The 24173-nt window shown below is 44.5% G+C and overlaps 1 protein-coding gene across 1 annotated transcript in view; it reads left to right on the top strand.

Annotated features, from left to right (window-relative positions):
* Ankfy1 (ankyrin repeat and FYVE domain containing 1) overlaps positions 1-24173 on the top strand; it is a 59699-nt gene that overhangs the window by 30914 nt on the left and 4612 nt on the right. The window contains exons 8-23 of the mRNA XM_090349339.1: positions 2665-2733; positions 3175-3374; positions 9025-9122; positions 9992-10220; positions 11356-11454; positions 11641-11794; positions 12712-12880; positions 14017-14135; positions 14781-14937; positions 15824-16024; positions 17491-17667; positions 18715-18862; positions 19274-19364; positions 20119-20243; positions 21871-22017; positions 24059-24149. Of these exons, the coding sequence (XP_090205465.1) occupies positions 2665-2733; positions 3175-3374; positions 9025-9122; positions 9992-10220; positions 11356-11454; positions 11641-11794; positions 12712-12880; positions 14017-14135; positions 14781-14937; positions 15824-16024; positions 17491-17667; positions 18715-18862; positions 19274-19364; positions 20119-20243; positions 21871-22017; positions 24059-24149 (2274 nt within the window). The remainder of the gene's footprint in view (positions 1-2664; positions 2734-3174; positions 3375-9024; positions 9123-9991; positions 10221-11355; positions 11455-11640; positions 11795-12711; positions 12881-14016; positions 14136-14780; positions 14938-15823; positions 16025-17490; positions 17668-18714; positions 18863-19273; positions 19365-20118; positions 20244-21870; positions 22018-24058; positions 24150-24173) is intronic.

Genomic DNA, 24173 nt, shown 5'->3' with positions numbered 1-24173 from the left:
CCCTTTCCCAAGGTGTAATTGAGAATTCCTGTGGTTCAGACTCTCCAAGAGGACTGCCTATCTTTGGGGTAGTGGCATGGAAGGCATTACTACCCGCAGGACCCATTTGTAATCTTGCAGCCTGGCATTTTGCACCTCTGAAAACCTCAAATATTTAGATTTCAAGCTAGGTGCCAATGGCTTACCTAGCTACTAAGGAGGCTGAAATCTGAGGATCATGGTTCAAATCCAGCCCTGGCAGAAAAGTCCTCAAGAAACTCTTATCTCCAATTTCACTCAAAACAAACAACTGGAACTAGAGTTGTAGCTCAAACTTGAACAAAAGAGGTCAGAGATAATACCCAGGCCCTCATTCAAACCCCATGACCAACTACCCCCCACCAAAAAAAATTGAACAATTTCAGTGAATTTGTATGTTAGATAAAATAAGATGGATCTGCACGATTGTTTCATGATGTGGTAAATAATGTTCCTCCCAAGTAATGGCATCCTTTATTTTCTCTGTTTTTAATTTTTCCCTGCGTCTGCATTAAACTTTGTCAGTCTATTCCTTAGAGCTTGTTGTCAGGTTGGGGAACCTTTCTCTGCAGTGGCATCTCTGTTGTAGCAATCTCCTTCAAGGCTCTCGAATGGCAAATACATGTAGTGCAAAGGGTTAAATGCTACTTTCTTCTTTTTTATTCTTCTGTTTTTGTTGTTGCTGTTGGTTGTGGAGTTTGAACTCTGGGCCTGGGAACTGTCCCTGAGCTCTTCAGCTCAAAGCTAGCGCTCTACCATTTGAGCCACACCACTTCTGGTTTTCTGGTGGTTAATTGGAGATAAGAGTATTACCAACTTTCCTACCTGGGTTGGCTTTGAACTGTGATCTTCAGATCTCAGCTTCCTGAGTACCTATGATTACAGATATAAGTTACTGGTGCCCGGCTGATATATGCTATTTTTATCAGCTCTTGTATGTTGTATATGTATCCCTTGAAAGATAGGAAATTGTGGGAAAAGAAGTTTATTTTCAGAATTATCATGAGATACTAAAAACAAAAAATGTATATTTATACAGCTAGTCTTGATGGCATACATCCATAATCCCAGCACTCAGTAATCTGAGGCAGGACCACCTTGAGAGAATAGTGAGCCTTTGTGTCAAAATACAAAACAAAACAAAAAAATTGTGTGTGCGTGTATATGCCTGCCTGTGTATCTGCGCATGCTGGTATGGGCCTTGAACTTTCCCTTGGCTTTTTCTACTCAAGACTGAATCTTTACATTTGAGCCATACCCCTACTTCTGGCTTTTTGATGGATAATTGGAGATAAGACTCTCAGGCATGGGGCCTGAGAGTGGTAGAGTGCTTGCTTAGCACACACAGAAACCTGGGTTCGATTGCTTGGTACAACATACATAGCAAAAAGCCAGAAGTGGTGCTGTGGCTCAAGTGGTAGGGTTCTAGCCTTGAGAAAGCCCAAGGCAGGCCCTGAGTCGAAGCCCTGGGATTAGCTAAAAAAAGAGACTCTCATGCATGGACTTTCCTAAAGCCCCAGGCTGGCTTTGAGCCTTGATCCTCAGATCTCATCCTGTAGGTACAGGATATAATGATTTTGTTGTTGTTGTTGTTTTTGGTTGTGGCACTTGAACTCTGGGCCTGGTGCTGTCCCTGAGCTCTTCAGCTCCAGGGACACGTCCAGGTTTCCAGGTGGTTAATTGGAGATAAGTCTCAGGAACTTTCATGCCCAGTTTGGCTTTGAACCACGATCATCAGATCCCAGTCTCCTGAGTAGCTAAGATTATAGGCATAAGCCACCAGTGCCTGGCTGTAAATAATTTTTTAAAACAGCAAATATACTTAGTGAAGGGTGAGAATGGTATTACAAAGCACTATTATTATTGATATTGTTGTTATTGTTATTGCCAGTTCTAAGGTGTGACCTTAAAGACTTTGTACTTTCTCAGCTTGCTTACTTATGACTGGGGCATTCTGCCACTTGAGCCACACCTCCAGCCTAGTTTTTTTTTTTTTGCCAGTCCTGGGCTTGAGCTCAGGGCCTGAGCATTCTCCTTGGACTTTCTCAAGGCTAGAACTCTACCACTTGAGCCACAGCACCACTTCCAGCTTTTTTTTTATGTATGTGGTACCGAGGAATTGAACCTGGGTCTTCATGCATGCTAGGCAAGCACTCTACCACTAGGCCAAACTCCGGGCCCCTCCAGCCTAGTTTTTTATTGGTTAATTAGAGAGATGGAGTCTGAGACGTTTCTTCCAGGCCTGGCTGATCTCAGCCTCATAGCTAGCCAAGATTGCAGGGATGAGCTGCTGGGACATTGCTTATGGAATATTTTCTATCTTTTTAAAAAATGGATTATTGTGACTGTACCCCCTCTATACCTGACTAAGAAAATACAATTTTTTAAAAAAGGAAAGAAAAAAAGGCAAAAACGAAAACAAAACAAAAAAGAAAAGAGCTGAATTGAGTCTTGTCTTTTTTGGGCACTGAATACATGGCCATATTAGGCAAAGTCATTTTCATGTTTTGATTCTTGGACATGGTTTTGGAAAACTGGTATTGAAATGTGGAGATATTGCAGTTGGTGATCCTAAGATTCTAACCATCCCAGTCACCTCCTGTGGTGAGTAGCTCTGAGGTGACAGCTGTTCTTCTTCTCCTGCAGGACTCCACTGCACTTATCCATCATGGCCCGGAATGAATATGTGTTCAATCAGCTGCTGCAATGTAAACAGTACGTAGGGCGACATGGAGAAACGAAAAGGCAGTTGTGAGGGTGGGATTGTGAGTGAAAAATTCTTTTTGTTTTTTTTGTTTTTTGTTGTGGCCAGTCCTGGGCTTGAGCTCAGGGCCTGAGCACTGTCCTTGGACTTTCTCAAGGCGAGAGCTCTACTACTTGAGCCTCAGCACCACTTCTGGCTTTTTTTTCCCTATATATGTGGTACTGAAAAATCGAACCTGGATCTTCGTGCATGCTAGGCAAGCACTCTACCGCTAGGCCAAACTCCCGGCCCTGTGAAAAATTCTTTTAAAATACCTTCTAGTGTTATAAATCTTAATAAGTAAAAATAAAATTTTTTAAAAAGTGTCATTCACAATTAGACAGTGTGAGGCTATTAGCATAACAGAGTGTCTGAAGATACTATTTGTGGTTTACATGGCTTTCTCATTTCAGGCTAGATTTGGATCTAAAAGACCACGAGGGCAGCACAGCTCTGTGGCTTGCAGTGCAGTATATCACTGTGTCTTCAGACCAGTCTGTAAACCCTTTCGAAGATGTGCCTGTGGTTAATGGGACTTCATTTGATGAAAACAGCTTTGCAGCCAGACTCATTCAGCGTGGCAGCAACACGGATGCGCCTGACGCCATGACAGGTAAAGTACAGTGGGATCCTGAGAGGTCCTGTCAAAGCCCTGGAAATGTCATGGAAATGGGTTTCTTGGGGATAGGTTGTTTTAGGGAGGGGTTTCGAGACAGTTGGCTCACTGTGTAGTGCACATTACACAGTGTAAATAGTATCTGCAAAACTAGAAACCATGTGACTTACTATTAGAATTATTTTGTACCAATTTTTTTTGTGTTGTATGCCAGTCCATAGGCTTGAATTCAGAGCCTGGCTACTGTCGCTGAGCTTTTGTGCTCAAGGCTAGTACTCTACCAATGAGTTATAGCACCACTTTTAGCTTTTTAGTGTTTATTTGAAGAGTCTCTTGGATGTTCTTTCTCAGGCTGGCTTAGAATCTCAATTCTCAGCTCTTGGCCTCCTGAGTAGCTAGGATTGCATATATGAGCCACTAGTGCCTGACGATGTACTATATGAGTCCAAGTTGCAAGAAACTTAAATTCTATGTACTGAACAATTTAGTCAGACGTCAAGTTAAATCTTTTAAGCTGAAACATTTCTCTTTATTTATTGCAATGATTCTTCAACTTTCAAAGATTGAGAACTACTTTTACTATCTAGTGGCTCTTTTGTTTGTTGGTTTTAAATAGTCTCAGGATGTAGGCCAGGCTATCCTCAGCTTGGATTTTCTCCTGAGTGCTGGAGTTACTCATGAAGCCCCAATGTAACTCTTCAAATATATCTCAAAGGTTTTAGTTTAGTGAGTTTTATCTTCAGTATTGGCCATAGTTAAATATTAAAACAGGATTTTTTTTCAGGTATAGAACTTGAACTCAGGGCCTGGATACTGTCCCTGAGCTTTGCTTAAGGCTAGTGCTCTACCACTTTGAGCCATAGCTTCACTTCCAGTTACATAGTGGGTAATTGAAGTTGAGAATCTCATAGACTTTCCTGTCCAGGTTGGCTTTGAACCATAGTGCCCAGATCTCAGCTTCCTGAGTAGCTGGGATTACAGGCATGAACCACCAGTGCCTGCCTCAAAAGGGAGGATTTTTAAAGAGATGTATTGATTACTTCTGAAGAACCATTATAGGGAAATATACATATTACTATAAAAATAACTCATTTATTATCTTTAAGTACTTCTGCAAAAAAGTTTCAATTCTGTATGTCATTTATAAATAAACATAGTACATATCTGTCAATGTCACCTTTGTAAAAATATATATATATATATATGTATGTATATTTATTTTGTGGGTCATGGGGCTTGAACTCTGGGCCTGGGTATTATCTGTAAGCTCTTCAACTCCAGGCTACCTCCCTACTCCTGGAGCCACAGCCCCACTTCCCATTTTCTAATGATTAATTGGAGATATGAATCTCAAAGTCTTTAGTGCTCGGGCTGGCTTTCCTGTCCAGGTTGGCTTTGAACCAGGATCCTCAGATCTCAGCCTTCTGAGTAGCTAGGATTTACGGAGTGACCCACCTCACCTGGCTATAAAAATAACTTTCAAAACAAACTTTAGCTGGACAACAGTGGCTCACGCCTGTAATCCTAGCTACTCAGGAAGCTGAGATCTGAGGGTCTCATGTCCCATTCATCGGTACCACATACATTAAAAAAAAAAAACAGCCGGAAGTGGTGCTGTGGCTCAAGTGGTAGAGCACTAACCTTGAGAAAAACCAAAGGACACTGCCCAGGACCTGAGTTCAAGCCCCAGGACTGGCAAAAACAAAACAATAACCCACAAACAGCTACTTTTACTTTTTTTTCTTTTGCCAGTCCTTGGGGTTTCTCAAAGGCAGTGCTCTACCACTTGAGCCACAGCACCACTTCCACCTTTATCTGTGTATGTGATATCAGGAAATCAAACCCAGGGCTTTGTGCATGCGAGGCAGGTACTCTACCACTAGGACATGCCCCTGGCCCTAGTAGCTGGTTTCTTATATCTGCATTTGTATTTTCCATCTTTTGAGATAGATTCTTTTGGTTAAATTATATGTGGAAGTACATACCCACATAATTGTGTAGGGAAGGAATACATCTTTTATATTTTTCACAGTCTGTATGTGAATTGAATGGATCTCTGTGCTTTTTTTTTTTTTCTTAATTATTATTCAGGCTTGAATTCAGGGCCTGGGCTCTGTCCTTAATCTTCTTTTGCTCAAGGTTAGCACTCTCCCACATGAGCCACAGCACCATTTCTAGCTCTTTTTGTTTATGTGGTACTGAGGAATCCAACCCAGGGCTTCATGTATGTTAGACAAGCACTTTACCACAAAGCCACATTCCCAGCCCCTTTGAAGACTTTTTTTTTTTTTTTTTGGATGGGTCATGGGGCTGGAACTTGGCCTGAGCACTGTCCCTGAGCTCTTCAGCTCAAGGCTACCCCACTACCACTGGGCCTGGGAGTTGTCCCTAAGCTCTTCAGCTCAAAGCTATCACCCTACCCTTGAGCCAAGCCTCACTTCCCGTTTTCTGGAGGTTAATTGGAGATATGAGTCTCAGGTCCTTTTGTGCCCAAGTTGGCTTTGAACCTTGATCCTCAGATCTCAGCTTCCTGAGTCGCTAGGATTACAGGTGTGCCACCGTATAGCTTTTTTTTTTTTTTTTTTTTTTTTTTTTGGTGCCAGTCCTGGGGCTTGAACTCAGGGCTTGAGCACTGTCCTTGGACTTTCTCAAGGGTAGCGCTCTACCACTGGAGCTTCAGCACCACTTCCGGCTTCTTTCTATGTATGTGGTACCGAGGAATTGAACCCAGGTCTTCGTGCATGCTGGGAAAGCACTCTACCATTAGGCCAAACTCCCGGCCCCCATGCTGGCTTTTTAATGATATGATGCTAAAAGTAATTTGGAAAATGTTGGTTCACTGAGTTACACACATGTCATATATCAGAGTTGGTTTATTAATCTTAGCAGTGATCTCATTAGAAGTCTTTCAGTATCAAGAAATCACCAAGTTTAAATTTCAGAGACAAATTTTCCAAAAGTTTGAAATTTTGATTGAAAACTTATATTTTGTCATTGGGTGCAAATGTTGCCAATTATTTCTCTTTGTCAGTTGTTTTTCTTAAGGGGACAGGTTCCCTTGCTTCCTTTTCAAGAACACTACTACCCAGTATGACTTGTATTTGTATAACTGTAGTATACTAATTAGTCATTTTGTGAGAGAAAAAACTGCTTCGTGAGAAGAGCGTGCCTTCAAGGCCAGGTATGCATTTCCTCCAGAGAGCACTGTCCTTGGCTGGGTAGCAAGAAGAGCATAATGCACACCTCTCATTGCCAGTTTTTCACACATGTGCTCAGTGTGGAGAGTTCATAAAATTAGTCATTGCTTTCTGACTTCTCAAGGACCATTTTAAGTGAAACTGGCCATTTGTTATTGCTTCATGCACTTTCACACTTCTATAGTGTTATACTCCAGTTGAAGCCACTGTCAATGTGTGAAAGTATTACTAGGAGATACTAACAAAGAGATTGACCTCAGTCCTTCACAGAAGCCGCCTCGTTAACATTATGACGTATTTTAAATAAAGTCAAAGGACAGGAAGTATACCTCTGTGGTAGAACACTCATTTAGCACAAATGAGACTCTTGTTTGATATGCAGCAAAAACAAAACAAAGCAAAACCAAAAAAAAAAAAAAAAAACCAAAGGTCAAATGATAGCAGTCTGTTGGCTCATAGCTGTAATCCTGTCTGCTCAAGAGGCAGAGGCCTGAGGATCGAGTTTGAAGCCAGCCCCATAGACATAACCGAGAGATTCTTATCTCAACCAGCAAAAAGCCAGAAGTGGAGATATGGCTTAAATGGCGAGAGCCACTTGAGTGGAAAAGCTAAGTGAGTGTGATGCTTGTATGATACCCTGAGTTCAAGCCCCATATGCACATGCAGTGTTTTTTTGGTTATACTGGGGTTTGAACTCAGGGCTTTTTGCTTGGCTAGGCAAATGCTACGCTATTTGAGCCACATCTCTAGCACTTTTTTTTTCAAATGTTTTTCAGATAGGCTATCATGTTTTTGCTTGTAGTCAGCCTGAGTTTTCTATTTATGCCTCCTGCATGGCTGAGATTGTAGGCCTATACCTAATCCTTTGTTGGTAATGGGAATTAAACAATTATGCCTGATGTGTGACAGGATTTTAAAAGATTAAGAAACTGCACCAGTAGCTCACTCAAGTAATCCTAGCTGAGATTTGGGGATCCTGATTCCACACCATCCTGGCATGAAATTCCTTGAGACTCATCTTCAATTAACCACCAGAAAACTGGAAGTGGTGCTGTGGCTCAAGTGGTAGAGCATTAGACTTGAAATGAAGAGCTCAGTGACAGTGCCCAGGCCCAGAGCTCAAGTCCTACAACCAACAACAGCCAAAAAAAAAAAAAAAGAAAGGAAGGAAGGAAGAAGGGGAAAGAAACTATGAGAAGGAAAGAAAAGAAACTATTTCTAGGGCTAATACTATTTGAAGGAAAATGATGTTGGTTTTTTTTTTTTCTTTTTACAATTTTTAGAAAAAGGTGACAATGCTGGTAAATATTTCTAAATCAAGAACAAGAACAAGTATAAGGGCCAGGAGCATAGCCTAGTGGTAAATTGCTTGCCTAGCATGCACAAAGCCCTGGGTTCGATTCCTCAGTACCACATATATAGAAAAAGCTTGAAGTGGCACTATGGCTCTAGTGGCAGAGCGCTAGCCTTGAGCAAACTGTCTCTAAGGACAGTGCCCAAGCCCTGAGTTTAAGCCCCAGGACTAGCAAAAAAAGGAGGGGGGGAAAAACATAGGTATGACCTAGGAATGAAACTGAAATACTTAAGGGACATTTTCAGGCATAGCTTCATCATTCATGCAACGTAGTTTACTGGCCATCTTTATTGTGCTCCTACATTACTATAGCACATTTGACAACATTTACAGAAATTTTTTTTTCTTGTTGGTTATGAGGCTTGGACTCTGACCTGGGCGCTGTCCCTGAGCTCTTCAGCTCAAAGCTACCACCCTACCCCTTGAGCCACAGGGCCACTTATGGTTTTCTGATGGTAAATTGGACTTTTTTAGTGCCTAGGCTGGCTTTGAACCTCGATCCTCAAATCTCAGCCTCCTGAGTAGCTAGGATGACAGGCGTGAGCCACCATGCCCAGTTCAGAAATTTTTATTATTAGAAGTTCCACTGGCATCTAGTGGATAGAAGCCAGGGATATTATTAAATATTGTATATTATGTGGGACAGGCCCCTACACATAGGAGCACACAAACTGTCATAACAGTACTATTAAGAACAGTCACTGCTAAGCCGGGCGCCAGTGGCTCACACATGCAATCCTAACTATTTAGGAGGCTGAGATTTGAGTCTTTCGGTTCAAAGCCAGCCCAGGCAGGAAAGTACCTGAGACTCTTATTTCCAATTAACCAGAAGTGATTCTGTGGTTCAAGGGTAGAGCCCTAGCCTTGAGCTGAAGAGCTCAGGGATAGTGCTCAGGCCAGAAGTTCAAACCCCATGACTGATAAAAAGAAAAACAAAAAAAGAATAGTTACTGCTTGACCTGGGGAGTGGCTGGTGGAATGTCCCCATGTGGCCATCTGGATAGTACCTGTGGTGGGAAAGAATAGTGCTGTGCAGTGTAGAATTTGACCTCATTTCTGTGCAAACAGTGGAATGAATATGGCTGCTTTCTTCTAGGAAACTGTTTACTACAGCGGGCAGCTGGGGCAGGAAATGAGGCCGCAGCTCTTTTCCTGGCAACCAATGGTGCCCATGTCAACCACAGAAACAAGTGGGTAAGTGTCACATGGAAGCAAGGGAAAGCAGTTTGGATTTGTTTAAGAAATGACAAGAGTGGGATGTACAGGAAAAATGGAATCTAGTGCCAGTGGCTTATGCCCAGAATCCTAGCCCCTCCAGAGGTGAAGATCTGAGGATTGCAGTCCAAGTCAGCCAGGCAGGAAAGTCCACATGACTTTTATCTGCAGCTAACCACCAAAAAGCTGGAAATAGAGCTGTGGCTCAAGTGGCAGAATGCTAGCCTTGCACAGAAAAGCTCAAGCCCCAGGACCAACACATAAAGAACTGGATAGTTCTTGTTTTTTCTTTTCTTTTCTATTTTTGAGAAAGTAATACATGAGTATGGTTAAAATACATAACAAGGGCTGGGAATGTGGCTTAGTGGTAGAGTGTCTACCTAGCCTGCATGAAGCCCTGGGTTGGATTCTTCAGTACCACATAAGCAGAAAAAGCTGGAAGTGGCATGTGGCTCAAGTGGTAGAGTTTTCACCTTGAGAAAAAGAAGCTCAGTGCCCAGGCCTTGAGTTCAAGCCTCAGGACTGGCAAAAATAAAGAAAAAAAATGAAGGAATGGGGCCAGGAGTATGCCACCATTTTATAAGAAGAAGGATGTATTATTTTCTTAATTATATGGAATTTTAATGGAAGTGAAAGGTGCAAAGGAGATCATAAGAGAGGAAGAAAATGGGAAGCTGGAGCATTTAGAAAGTACTTGAGAAAACGTGGAAGAAAATGGTGGTGGCAGAGGGGAAAGGGAAAAGTCACAGAAATCAGCTGGTGACACGAAAATCACTGGGAACTTGGATTTCAGCAGTTGCACTGTCCTTATCCCTTTGCTCACATATGGGCCATTTGTTCTCATGCAGGGAGAAACCCCATTGCACACTGCCTGTCGGCATGGCCTGGCCAACCTCACCGCAGAGCTCCTGCAGCAAGGTGCCAACCCAAACTTACAGACAGAGGAGGCTCTGCCTTTGCCAAAGGAGTCTGGGACCCTGAGCGGCTATATAGACAGCATCCACCTGCAGACGCCATTACACATGGCAATTGCCTGCAACCATCCTGATGTGGTGTCTGTCATTCTGGAACAGAAAGGTAGGCCGTTGGGAATTCTGTCCATCAATTTGTGTTTTGGACAGTTGCTTTCAGTAGTTAAATTATGAAATAGATGTCACTTCTGTTGGTTAGTTTTAAACAGCCAGTCTCTTTTTCAAAAATGTCCTTCTAGGAGCTGGCAGTTTGGCCTAGTGGTAGAATGCTTGCCTAACAGGCACGAAGACCTGATTTCTCAGTACTACATACATAGAAAAAGCCAGAAGTGGTGGCTCAAGTGGTAGAGCTCTGGCCTTGAGAACGGCCAACGACAGTGCTCAGGCCCTGAGCTCAAGCCCCAGGACTGGCAAAAAAAAAAAAAAAAGCACACTTTTGGGTCAAACTACATAATCTGAATCATAATTACTATGTTTCCAGATATGGTTGCACATTCCACAGGATAAACTGTGAGAACCCATGCACTGCTCTGTCTTTTGTTTGGGGTATTTTTCTAGACCATTTTAGTGTAGGTCAAGCAAAGCTTTGCTCGGGCATGGTCACTGAGAGCTGTGTCTTGGCAGGTCCTCCAGGATTGGTTAGTTTGTTTCTGAACCCCTGGAGATGACTCGTGACAGGGGAGCAGGCAGGAGAGGCAAAGGGAAGGCCCTGCCATGGAGAATCCTTACCTCTTCCAAAGTCTAGCCTTGAGCAAAAAGAGCTTAAGGGATAGCATCTAGGCCTTGAGTTCTAGCCCCAGGATGGGCACAAAATAACTATAAGAATTATATTTCTGAAGCTGGGTGTGATGGCTCATGCCTGTAATCCTAGCTACTCAGAAGGCTGTGATCTGAGGATCCGAGGTTCAGAACCAGCTCGGGTACTAAAGTCCATCAGACTCTTATCTCCAATTAACCAGCAGAAAACTGGAAGTGGTGCTGTGGCTCAAGGGGTAGGGTGGTAGCCTTGAGCTGAAGAGCTCAGGGACAGCTCCCAGATTGAGTTCAAGCCCTATGGCTGGGTGTGAGGGTGGCATATTTCTGGACTTCCCCTCTGTACAAGATTTTTCTGTTGTCTTGAAATAGTAATTATTATATAGCCAGTTAGTTCAAACCTGAGTTCTTATCCTCTTGAATTCTTTAAATGTGATCCATAGGATGGAAAAATCCAGTTTCTTTTCCTCTTTAAAAAAAAAATCTAGCCAATGCTCTTCATGCTACCAACAACTTACAAATTATTCCGGACTTCAGCCTCAAGGATTCTCGAGACCAGACTGTGCTGGGCCTGGCCTTATGGACTGGTAAGCTGTTCCAGAGGAGCTGACACCACACATACCTAGGGTGCCTAGGGGTGGGGAAAGATACCCTTTCTGCTTGGATGAAGCCTGTAAATACCCACTGTTGAGAAGGATCTATTTGTTGTCATAAGATATCAGAGTGGTGGAGAAAGCTGAGTATGCATTAAGGAGTGCTTATTTATTCCTCAGGTATGCACACAATTGCAGCACAACTGCTCGGCTCTGGGGCTTCTATCAATGACACCATGTCGGACGGGCAGACTCTGCTACACATGGCTATTCAGCGTCAGGATAGCAAGAGTGCGCTCTTTCTTCTGGAGCATCAGGCAGATATAAATGTCAGGTGGGATGAGTGGCACCTTCCACTGTAATACCACATCATACTTCATATGGCTCAGAAAGAGAGCCTTGCTCCTAGAACATATGTTTATTCCTTATTAAACAGAGGAAGGGAAAATATGACTCTCAGAAAATACAAATGAGCTGGGCACCCAGAATCTTTAGCTTCTCAGGAATCTGAGATCTGAAGATCATGGTTCAAAACCAGCCTGGGTAGGAAAGTCCATGACACTCTTATCTCCAATTAACCATTGGAAAACTGGAAGTGACACTCTGGCTCAAAGTGGCAGAGCACTAGCCTTGAGCTGAAGATCTCCTGGACAGCACCCATGCCCTCTGTTCAAGCTCCAGGTCTTGGGGGTGGGCAGGGAGGCAGAAAGGGATATATAGAAAAGGAGGGTATGAAACTGGGCATGGTGGCTTACACCTGTAAACTTAGCTACTCAGGAGGCTGAGATCTGAGGATTGTAGTTCAAAGCCATCCTGGGCACTAAAGAACGTGAGATTCTTATCTTTAGTTAACCACTAGAAAACTGGAAGTGGTGCTGTGACTCAAGAGTTAGGGTGGTAGCCTTGAGCTGAAGAGCTCAGGAATAGCACCCAGGCCCCAGTGTTTAAGTCCCATGACTCACCAAAAAAAAAAAAAAGAAAGGAGGGTATGATTCACCTGCCTAGTAGGCCTAAGGCCCTGGGTTTGATCTCCAGCCATGTGTGCATGCACATGTGTAAGTAAGGTAGGGTGGTAGGGCTGCATTTTCCAAAAAGGCAGAAGAGACAGACAACTGGCAGTGCTCATTTCCTTGAGGGAATTCTAGTGATCGAATGAAATGCGTTTAAGGGATGCAGTGAAGTCTGGGCTGTGAACCACCCAGAAGGCTACCTGCATCTTTTGCAGACATTGGTTTTGATTTTGGTGTGCAGGACTCAGGACGGGGAGACAGCCCTTCAGCTGGCTATCAGAAATGAGCTTCCACTTGTTGTTGATGCCATATGCACCCGAGGCGCTGACATGTCAGTGCCAGATGAGAAAGGGAACCCCCCGCTGTGGCTTGCGCTGGCTAATAACCTGGAGGACATTGCATCCACTCTGGTGAGACAAGTATAACCTTGCCTTGTTTACATGAGGATATTTTATAACAGAAATGGATTTGATGTCTGTGTGTCAATCACAGGAACAAGAGATCTGCAAGTCACAAATTGAGTCAAAGATGAACAGTTGAAAATCATTTAAAGAAAACACAATTTAGAGCTGGGGGGCAGTGGCTCGTGCCTGTAATCTTAGCTACTCAGAAGGCTGAGATCTGAGGATCAAGGTTTAAAGCCAGCCGGGACACAAAAGTCCATGAGACTCTTATCCTCAATTAACCACCAGAAAACCAGAAGTGGCGCTGTGACTCAAGGGGTAGAGCACTAGCCTTGAAGCCCCCACTACCAAAAAAAAAAAAAGAAAAAAGAAAAGAAAACACAGTTTAGAGTTGGGAGTGTGGCCTAGTGGTAGAGTGCTTGCCTAGTGTACATGAAGCCCTGGATTTGATACACAGAAAAAGCTGGAAGTGGCTTAAGTGGTGGAGTGCTAGACTTGAGAAAACTCAAGGACAGTGCCCAGGCCCTGAGTTCAAGCCCTAGTTCTGTCAGGAAGAGGAAGAAAAAGAGGAAGAGGAGGAGGAATACGAAGATGACACCACAATTTAATGTGATCCTCACCGAACACTTTTACTAAGAAGAATACAGAGAAGCCAGGGTTGGGGCATTTCCTTAGGAGATTTCTCCTGGGCTGCCTCGTCGTCACTATAGTGATATATCCCCAAATATCTGCTTTGTCTCCCTTGATGTAAGACATGTCCCTAAATGAGATAGACCTGGATTTTCTCATTTTGCCATCTTGAGTGGCCTGCAAGGTGACAGTGAGGTGCTTTGAGCCTTGGATTTTATCAGCTGTCACTGAGATTACCTGTTAATTATAGGTATGTGTTGTTGGGGGCTTATGAGTACAAAACTGTTCTCTTTCCCTTCTAGAATACAACTGTAGGGCCCTAATTAAACGTATTTATATTTTGAATGCATCCCACAGGAATAGTGCAAGAATTTACACTCAGCAGATTTTAATTAGTGTTTGTAAAGCTAATGAATTACACAAATTAAAGTAATTTTCAGTTAATTACATAGAGCTCAGAGTTGGTAATGAAAATTTTCACTTTTGCTTGACAGTGATCTGTTTTTCCACAGGTCAGACATGGCTGTGATGCTACATGCTGGGGTCCAGGTCCTAGCGGCTGCCTCCAGACACTCCTGCACAGAGCCATTGATGAAAACAATGAGTCCAGTGCCTGCTTTCTTATTCGCAGGTCCGAGAAGCCCAAGTATCTCTTCCAATCTTCCTTAGCTTGCTGACGACTATGTGTATCCACTCCAGTCCTGACATGCCTGTGGCTGGCTTGGTTTTCATACTGCAGATAATCAGGGGGCCACTGTTCTGGCCTGTGAGCCATGGGCCCGTCTTCCTGGGGAGGGGAGGCGCCCCTGTGCCTGAATGAAAGAGCGTCTGGATTGGGAGCTTCATGGGTTTCTGTAGTCACTCAAGAGCAGTTCCTACTGGGAAGTCAAGAGGCTGAGGTGGGGGAGACCAGATGGCCTCAGGTGGATTCCACCGAGACACTGGAGCTACAGAACGTCCCCTGCTTTCTTGGTATGTGGGATGTGGGTGTGCAGGAAGCTTATTTAGGAAAGGTTATTAGTGCAGGGCTTCTGAAACTTGAAGTATGTGCCTATCCTCTTGGGATTTTGCAACAATTCTGATGCACTGGTGATTCTCAAGACCAACTAGGAAAGAATCTCCAGCCATGGATGCAAATCTCAGTATTTGTTGTCATGGACCAGGGAAGATTCTGGCAGAAGCCATTTTCTGGATTGGATGAGAGTACTGCTGTTGGCCCATCCGCATGTCTGTAGGCGAGGTGGAAGGATAGACTTCCTGTTTCCTTTTCTTTCAGTGGCTGTGATGTGAATAGCCCCCGGCAACCAGGTGCTGATGGAGAAGGGGAGGAGGAGGCCAGGGATGGGCAGACACCCCTGCATTTGGCAGCCTCATGGGGACTGGAAGAGACCGTGCAGTGTCTTTTGGAGTTCGGTGCCAATGTAAACGCACAGGTGGGCAGTTTCTCTCTGCCAGGAGTGCTGATGTAGCCCCACAATTAGGGAAGTCTCTTGTGGCAAGGGATCCTGCATATGGCCCCTTTGAGGGCCTCTGTTTCATCATGTACTGGACTTGTTCTTGCTTTGAGACATATAGTTTACCTAGTAATTGAAATGATTCCAGCTTCTTTTGGGGGGGGGCGGGGGGTACACATGGGACTTGAACTCAGCCTGGGCGCTGTCCTTGAGCTCTTCAGCTCAGGGCTACCACCCTACCAGTGGGCCTGGGCATTGTCCCTCAGCTTTTCAGAGCAAGGTTACTGCCCTATCCTTGAGCCAAGCCCCACTTCCTGTTTTCTAGAAGTTAGAGATAAGAGTCTCCGGTCCTTTTGTGCCTGGGCTGGCTTTGAACCTTAATCCTTAGAGCTCAGCCTCCTGAGTAGCTAGGATGACTTGGGGTGAGCCACCACACCCAGCTCAGGCTTATTTTATGCCTTCCCTTCCTACAACATCTTTGTTTTATTAATCTTACCCATTATTCCTTGCCTCCTACTACCCCTTTAGCTATAGATTTCCACTGAGAGTTGGTTTAGTTTTGAAGTAGCTCAAATGAGCTCTCTTGGTTCTTACATTCCTTGCTGCTTTTCAGTACTTGGGCTCGGGAAGGTTTGTAGATGACGTGGCAGTGGGACAAGCCGCAGATCTTCCCAAACACACGTGTCTGCTGGATCCACTGTCACTGCTGAGTCACTGTAGCATGATGTAATGGGGGCAACCGCTAGTCATTTTTGTGTATGGCTTCATTAACACCTGATTCGAGAGTCAGAACAATGGTATTTCCTAACTGAAATCTGGCTCTAGTTGTTTTTCTTAAGTTTTATCTTTGAGTTGGTTCCTACAGGATGCAGAAGGAAGGACCCCTGTCCACGTGGCCATTAGTAACCAGCACAGTGTCATCATCCAGCTGCTGATTTCCCACCCCAATATCCACCTGAATGAACGAGACCGACAAGGGCTCACCCCATTTGCCTGCGCCATGACTTACAAGAATAACAAGGCAGCCGAGGCCATCCTAAAACGAGAGTCCGGGGCCGCTGAGCAGGTGAGTGACGGCCCACAGAGACGGCTCACGTGCTGCCAGCCAAAGTGGTGTTTTCTACACAAAGACGATTGTTTGAAATTGCACCCCCTTTCCTTAAGTGTGGCCATGCAGATATCCCGTAGTGCTGGCTGAGATATGGCTACTCCACTCTGTGTGCTACCTACTTGTGTGCACACAGGTGGAGGTCACTGTTCCCTGGGCTGGTGATAGTTCTGTGTTGTGCATAGCTACGCTCACACTCACTTTTGCCAGTTATCTGTCTTAGTACTGAACTTCAAGCTATTGTGTTGTGATATTGGACAACTTTCTGAGCCTCTGAAGAGGCTCGACTTAATAGGCTGTTACCTCTGTTTTGTTTTGTTTTGTGGTTCTTTATCAGCTACTAAATCCAGACTTGTTGCACTAAATCAGAATAGATGCTCGGTCAGTCAAGACTTACCCCAGGCAGGAGCTGTGATGGTTTTGTCAGTTTGATCCCCCAGGAACCTGTGCTAGCCAGCATATAGAAAATGCCAGGATTTATTATGAGCCCTTTAATGAAGGTAAATGTGGACTTGAATGAAATGGAGTCCTAACATGCTTGAAGATGATTGCTTTGTATTTTGAGTTTTATTACTCCTTTATTCATTTTTCCTAAGTGTGACCAGCTTGTGTGGGCATTTCCCTCCACACACTCAGTATGAAACCTTCATGAATGGAGATTGTCTTCTCACATTTCCTCAGCATCTGTACTGCTATTGCCACTCTGAATCATGGGGAGATGCTTTGCCTGCTACACAGCCTGTGCTGTGTCTGTGTATGTGTGCATGTGTGTGTGTGTGGCACAAGAGGGTAGGCAGAGAATCTAAAGCATGTGATATCCTTATGTCCACTCAAGCACTCATACTGACAGCTCATTTGAATGAGCTTCTAACTGAGGAAAAATCTGTGATATACTGCTGACTGCTTCCCTATTTTATATCATATAGTTCAGTAAAAGAGGAAATATCCTCAGCATTTCAGAACCCTTTGGTTTGGTTGTTCAGTGTTCAGGCTGGGAGCTTGGTTTAGCCACAGAGTGACTCAAGGCTAGATTCTACCTTTGTCTCCCTCGGAGTAACCCAGTGTTTTACTCCTTTCCCTGTCCTTTAGCTTGTCTGTTCCTTGACTTTCCACTTCCAGTTGCTGCTGCAGGAAAGTGCCAGGGCAGCTTGGGCCAGTGCAGTGGCTCCTTCTGACCCTCTTTTAGAAGATGGGCATTTGGTATTGGACTTACCTTGGAAAGGAACTTGCTCCAGTGGAGGACGATATGTGCTGGTCTTTGTAGTGATGCAGTAGTGCAGCTACACTCTAGAAGGAAGCCTGGTGTTGGCATGTGGCTGAATGGGAGAGCACATTCCTTGCAATCCCCAAGTCTAAGCTCCAGTACCACCACCATCAGAATGCAGTGGGGGCTGGTTCGTACTTGATTGCTACTATTTCCTTAGGTGGATAACAAAGGGCGGAATTTTCTTCATGTGGCAGTCCAGAACTCTGATATCGAAAGCGTCCTCTTCCTGATCAGTGTCCAGGCCAATGTGAACTCTAGAGTCCAGGATGCATCCAAGTTGACTCCTTTGCACCTTGCTGTCCAAGCAGGCTCAGAGATCATTGTCCGCAATTTGGTGAGTGACATAGAATCACTGTTGCATGTAACATTGTCAAAGGACAATGAAGGGTATGTGTGTGCAGAATTTCTACTTATAGGTGTTTTGCCAGGGGTTGTGAAAGGCAACAGGCATCTGGGGAGCTGGGTAGATACACTCAGGAAGTGAATGTCCCATTGCCCCAAAGAGGGCGCACTGAGGAAGTAAGCTTTTTTTCTTTTTTTTTTTTTTTTTGGTGGTGGTCCTGGGGCTTGAACTCAGGGTCTGATGACTGTCTCTGAGCTCATTTGTTCAAGAGTAATATTCTACCGGGGCTGGGAGTTTGGCCTAGTGGTAGAGTGCTTGCCTAGCATGCACAAAGACCTGGGTTCTATTCCTCAGTACCACATACATAGAAAAAGCTGGAAGTGGTGCTGAGGCTCAAGTGGTAGAGCTCTAGACTTGAGAAAGCCCAAGGACAGTGCTCAGGCCCCGAGCTCAAGCCCAGGACTGGCAAAAAAAAAAAAAAAAAAAGAAGAGTAGCACTCTACCACTTGAGCCATAGCTCCACTTTTGTTTTTTTGTGTTTGTCATGGACTTTCCTGCCCTGACTGACTTCAAACCATGATCTTAGATCTCAGCCTCCTGAGTAGCTAGGATTATAAGGATGAAACATTAGCACCCAGAAACGCTTCTTTTTCTTGTTGTTAACTTATTATATAGTCGACATCTTTTCATATTTACTTGTCTTATTACTTTGTTCTACTGTCTGTGTATATTATTTTTATAATCATATACTTTTTGTGAGGTTTTATTTTAAGCATCGAGCATCTTTATATAGTACAGTGCTTTACAGTGTATGTATATAAAGCCTTATAAATAGAGTTCTCAGATCTCAAGGAATAGCTGTGTCCAGTTGGTAGGTAATTTGCACTTGAGGACTGTATGTGAGGCCCTCCTGTGCCCAAGCTTTGGCGTCAGGACAGACAAGTCTCTAGGGAGACTTTACAGCCTGTGTGTCAGAGGCTTGAGCCCTGTAAATAAAGAGTTTGATTGTGGGAGTGGCTGAATAATCCACTTCCTCAGCTTCTTGCAGGAGCCAAGGTGAATGAATTAACCAAGCACCGCCAGACTGCCCTGCATCTCGCTGCACAGCAAGATCTGCCTACCGTCTGCTCGGTCCTTCTAGAGAATGGTGTGGACTTTGCTGCTGTGGACGAGAACGGAAATAATGGTAATTTCCAGTGATGGGCCCGAACACGTGCTGTGTGCTGTGAGCTGTGCTTCCAGCCTAGCAGTGGAGGTTCACAGCCCTGGCTTCTATAGGAGCAGAGCTGTGGCAGGAGGCATGCCTCATGGGCTCTCTATCCTGCCGCTGACTGGTGTGATTGGTAAACCCTGGCAGCCTAAAGGGACTGCTTGTGAAGCCTCTCACCTGTGAGAGTGCAAACAGAAAGCAAAGACCTGTGAAACTGCAGCCCCAGCTTCTCCTGGGGCTGGAGAAGAAGAAGGAAAGGATGGAGCTGTGTGTGGCCGCTCCCTGCTCTGGCTTCATTGCATGTAGTGGGGTTTGTGAGAGTGGGGAAGAGCTGAGAAATTTCTGCATGTGCTCTGGGCTTGCGCAGTAAGAGGATTTACTTCCTAGCTCTTCATCTCGCTGTCATGCACGGTCGACTGAACAACATCCGGGTTCTTCTGACAGAGTGTACAGTGGATGCTGAAGCCTTTAATCTGAGGTGAGTATGTTTGATCTCAGGGAGAGACCAGAGCTCCACATCATATGGCTTGCTCCTGGAAGTTGGAGGTTACTAGTGTCTCCCCTTAGCCTCAGCTCCAAACTTTAGGTTTGATAGGGAAACTGGACCAGGTTGGTTCCCTGATACTTTTTGTTTTATATTTTAACAACAACAACAACAACAACACACATGCTGCTACTAAGAATTGAACTCAAGACCTTATTTTTGCTACATTCAAAGCTGGTACTGGGCCGGGAGTTTGGCCTAATGGTTGAGTGCTGGCCTCGCATGCATGAAGACCCAGATTTGATTCCTTGGTACATACATCGAAAAAGCCAGACGTGGTGCTGTGGCTCAAATGGTAGAGCTGTAGCCTTGAGAAAGCCCAAGGACAGTGCTCCTGGGGCCTTGGTGTTTCAGCTTCTTTTGCTCAAGACCAGTGCTCCAGCACTTCCGCTGGAGCTCCACTTGTGTTTTTTTTGTTCTTTTTTTTGTTTTGTTTTTGGTAGTTCATTGGAAATAAGAGCCCTGTAGACTTCCTGCCTGGGCTGTGTTCAAATCATAGTCCTCAAATCTCAGCCTCCTGGGTAGGTAAGATTACAGGCATGAGCACTGGTGCCCAGCTAGAAAATCTTCTTGACCTGTCATATGTCCTTTAGATTTATCCGGCCATCACAGAGTTCAGGAAATTCTGTACCTTTTGTATACTGTGGACATGCAGATACATAGTAACTTCTCCAACTTGTTCCATCAGAGGCCAGTCACCACTACATATTTTGGGACAGTATGGCAAAGAAAACGCAGCAGCCATCTTTGATCTCTTCTTAGAGTGCATGCCAGAATATCCTCTGGATAAGCCAGATGCAGAAGGAAACACAGGTAAGTCCTGTCTCATTGGTGCACCTTGCTTCCTGGAGAAGTAGTGCAAGCATTCACATCCTTCCCTGAAGGCAGCCAGCTCTGTATATCCCAGCCAGACTCTCAGCATCAATCCCAGATCTACGTTGGATTTGACAGGCCTGCCTATCTGTTTATACCAAATATTCTGCCCTTTCTCTCTTAACTAGGGCCTTTGCCAAGGGCCTTTCCATTAGAGCAGAGGGATAAGATGGAAATACTTCCCATGGGTTTGGAGAGAAAAAGTACTACAAATATGTGTTGATACAGGTACCTTCTTACTGAAGGACTGATAAATACATCTTTTTCATAGTCTGCTCTTGCTACCCACAATCACTGCGTTGATAGCTATTTCATACTTTTGATATACTTTGTGTTGGGGGAACCCACAAGGTTTGGAACCCAGGCTAGGTTTGAAACATAACCCTCAGACCTCAGCCTCCAGAGTAGCTAGGATAATAGGGTGAGCCACCAGCGCCTGGCAAGACCTGGCTTATACCTTGTGGGTTCCCCCACATCTTTGCTTCCTTACATATGATACCTTCCTTTTGTAGTCACTCAACTAGGAACTGCAAAGTGTCGGGGTCTTCTGTCCCCGGTCCCTCTCGATCAGCAGGAGGGATAGGGAGAACACGCCCTGACCAGGACAAGCTGAGAGAGGAGATAGCTCACTGACTGCCCGCACCCAGCCCTCCTTCCCCAGAGGACAATCAGACACGCCTGGCCTGGCTTAAAACTGTGATCCTCAGATCTCAGTCTCTTGAGTTGCTGAGATTACAGGTGTGAGACACCAGGGCCCGGCTGAGACCTTATTATTGACTCATTGACAGTTAAGAATTTAAATACAATTCTTGGCCTGGGAGTTTGGCCTAGTGGTAGAGTGCTTGCCTAGCATGCACGAAGACCCAGATTTGATTGCTCAGTACCACGTACCTAGAAAAGGCTGGAAATGGCGCTGTGTCTCAAGTGATAGAGCTCTGTCCTTGAGAAAGCTCAAGGAATAGTGCTCAGGCCCAGAGTTCAAGCCCCAAGACTGGCAAAAATAAACAAATAAATAAATACAATTCTGATAAGGATAAAGGAAGGGGAGCTGCTGCTATCTGTATTTATCTGTTTAAAAAAGACCAACCAGACAGCTGACTCAGTCAGAGCTGGTTGCCCAGTGGGCCTGAACTTTCAGGAAGGAGACGCTCCACTGTATGGAATTTTCTGGAGCATTTTTTTTTTCTCTCCCTATGCACTAAAATCAGATGTCTTATAATTATTATCTCGTGAAAAGAAAGTGTTGTCCTTTGTGGCAAAAGTAATGTTTCCTACCAGAGGAAACAACTCAACAACAGTGTCAGTGTCAGATCTCCCTCACATCTCTTGTAGTAGAAACTCAAGTCGGGTAAAGTGCATTGCCTGGGCTCCAGCTGCCTTAGGGTCTCCTGGCTGTACCTGCTTTTGGAAGATAGTGCAGATCCTCCATGCAAGTCACTAAGCGTCTCAGGTTTCTGTATGTTGGTAGAGACTTTCCTAACAAATGTCTTGCCAGTGGTCTCTTCTGCCCTCTGTCCGCCCTTTGCCATGCCAGCCAGTTCACCCTACCTGTGGTTTTGTTTTCCAGTGCTACTCTTAGCATACATGAAAGGGAATGCCAACTTGTGCCGTGCCATTGTCCGGTCTGGGGCTCGTCTTGGGGTAAATAACAATCAAGGAGTCAACATTTTCAACTACCAGGTTGCCACCAAGCAACTTCTGTTTAGACTATTGGGTGAGTGGCCTGCTTTTCACTACTTCTATGCAAGTACATTTGCAGAGTTGATTATCAGATGTATTGGGAATCTTTTTTATATCTCGTGATGACTCCACACAAGATACGAACCAGCCATTTCTAGCTCCACAGAAAGCTGTTTCTGTGAATGGGTAATATTGAAGAGGGTCACTGTTAGTCTCTTTTCAGAGTTCTTTGCTTTGGAGTTCATGTCAGCCTCCTACTTTCCATGAACTTTTAAGAAATCCATAAGCTCTGAGAAGGTCACCCTAACATTTTTCTTGGCTGTTCATTTCCATACTTTTTATCCTTTGGCTGGTTCAAAGCCTCTATAATCTTTAAAATGACTTTAAACTTCAATCTCACTGACTACCCTGTCCCTGGTTTTTTTTGTTTGTTTGTTTGTTTTTGTTTTTGTTTTTTTTGTTTTTTGTGGAGGACAAGAGCACTTCATGCTTGATTTCTTCTCCTTTTTGTGCTGGTCCTAGGGCTTGAAACCAGGGCTTTTTGCTCAAGGCTAGCACTCTACCACTTGAGCCAAAGCTCACTTCTGGTTTTTTAGTGGTTAATCAGAAGTGAGGGTCTCATGTATTTCTTTTCCAGGTGGGCTTGAACTGTGATCTTCAGATCTCAGCTCCTGAATAGCTAGGATTATAGATGTGAGTCAGCAGTGACAGCCTTTGTGCTGGATTTCTTATTTGGGTTGTGGTTTTTTTTTTTTTTTCCTCTTACCTGCTGAGATGGTAGCAAAAATCAGTAAGTCGCTGGCTAGGTATGCACGTCTGTGGTACCAGCAGTCAGCTTCTTGAGTTCAAGGACAGCTGGGGCTACATAGTGAGACTCTGTCTCAAAAAGAGAGAAAGATGGAGAGTAAGAAGAGGCAATAATAGTGACACAAAAGGGAAGGGAGAAGAAGTGATAGAGGGAAGTAGGATAGCTGGCAAAATACAATTAGAAAGAATATGTTCTAGTGTTCTTCAGCACAGTGGGCTGACTGATTTATGACACTTCATTCCATGTGAAGAACTACATAGATATAAACATTTCTAACGCAAGGATTAAATTTTGAGAAGTAAATCTTAATTACCCTGATTACATGTGTATACATACATCAAGTTATACATTTCTCATAAATAGGTACAAGTAAGATGTGTCAATTAACTTTTTTTTTTTTTTTTTTTTTTTTTTGCCAGTCCTGGGGACTGAACTTAGTGCCTGAGCACTGTCCTTGGGCTTTTCCTTCAAGGCTAGTGCTCTATGACCTGAGCCACAGCACCACTTCCAGCGTTTCTTTGTATGTGATTCCAAGGAATCGAACTTAGGTCTTCGTGCATGCTAGGCAAGCACTCTACCACTAGATACACTCCTGGTCCCAACCATTTTTTTTTTTAAGGCGTGGTGCTTGTGATAAATTACTTTGAGTTTTTCTTATGGCATGCACACAGTCTGCCTTTTAAATGCTCAGAGCAAGTGTCTACTGCAGTGCTGTCTGTCATTAGACAGTGTTCCATCTGTACAGAGGAGAAGCTCAAGGCCTGGCCTGCACTTTGGGCCAGTACAGAAATGTGTGTGATTGTTGCTTTCTTCTCTATCACTCATCCCAGCTTAGTAAGTGAAGACGGAACTCATTCTCTTGGTCTCCTCTCCGCAGCTTGTTCCCTGACTCTGCTACTTAGTCCAGAAACCTGGACATCACCATCCCCTTTTGCTCAGTCTTATTCATTCCCCAAATCTTAGATTCTTCATCTTGTTTTACTTGACACCCCCCCCCCCCACTGCATTCTAGACCCCTTGGCCTCGCCAGTCTTCCTGTGTCCATCTCTGCCTCCTTCCCACCATGCCTTTCGCTCTAGCCACCCACGACTGCACCTGTGTGCCACTTGCAGCTGGCTCACTGCCTCACGCAGGTGTACTCCTCATCTTCCAGCCTGCCTGGCAGTGCTTGTGGCTCTCCACTCTCCTCCAGCAGCCAGCCCTGACTCTCCCCTCATGGCCTCGTGCCCTCCCTCAGCTATAATCAGAACTAATCTGTGTGTTACAGATATGCTGTCCAAGGAGCCTCCATGGTGTGATGGCTCCAACTGCTACGAATGCACTGCCAGGTTTGGGGTAACAACCCGCAAGCACCACTGGTAAGATTCCTTTCATCCCTTGGG

Source organism: Megascapheus bottae, chromosome 17 (genome assembly GCF_031878675.1).
Source record: "Megascapheus bottae isolate mThoBot1 chromosome 17, mThoBot2.hap1, whole genome shotgun sequence".
NCBI classification, from domain to species: Eukaryota; Metazoa; Chordata; class Mammalia; order Rodentia; family Geomyidae; genus Megascapheus; species Megascapheus bottae.
Note: the sequence above shows the minus strand (reverse complement) of the source record. Positions and strands in the feature narration are given on the sequence as shown.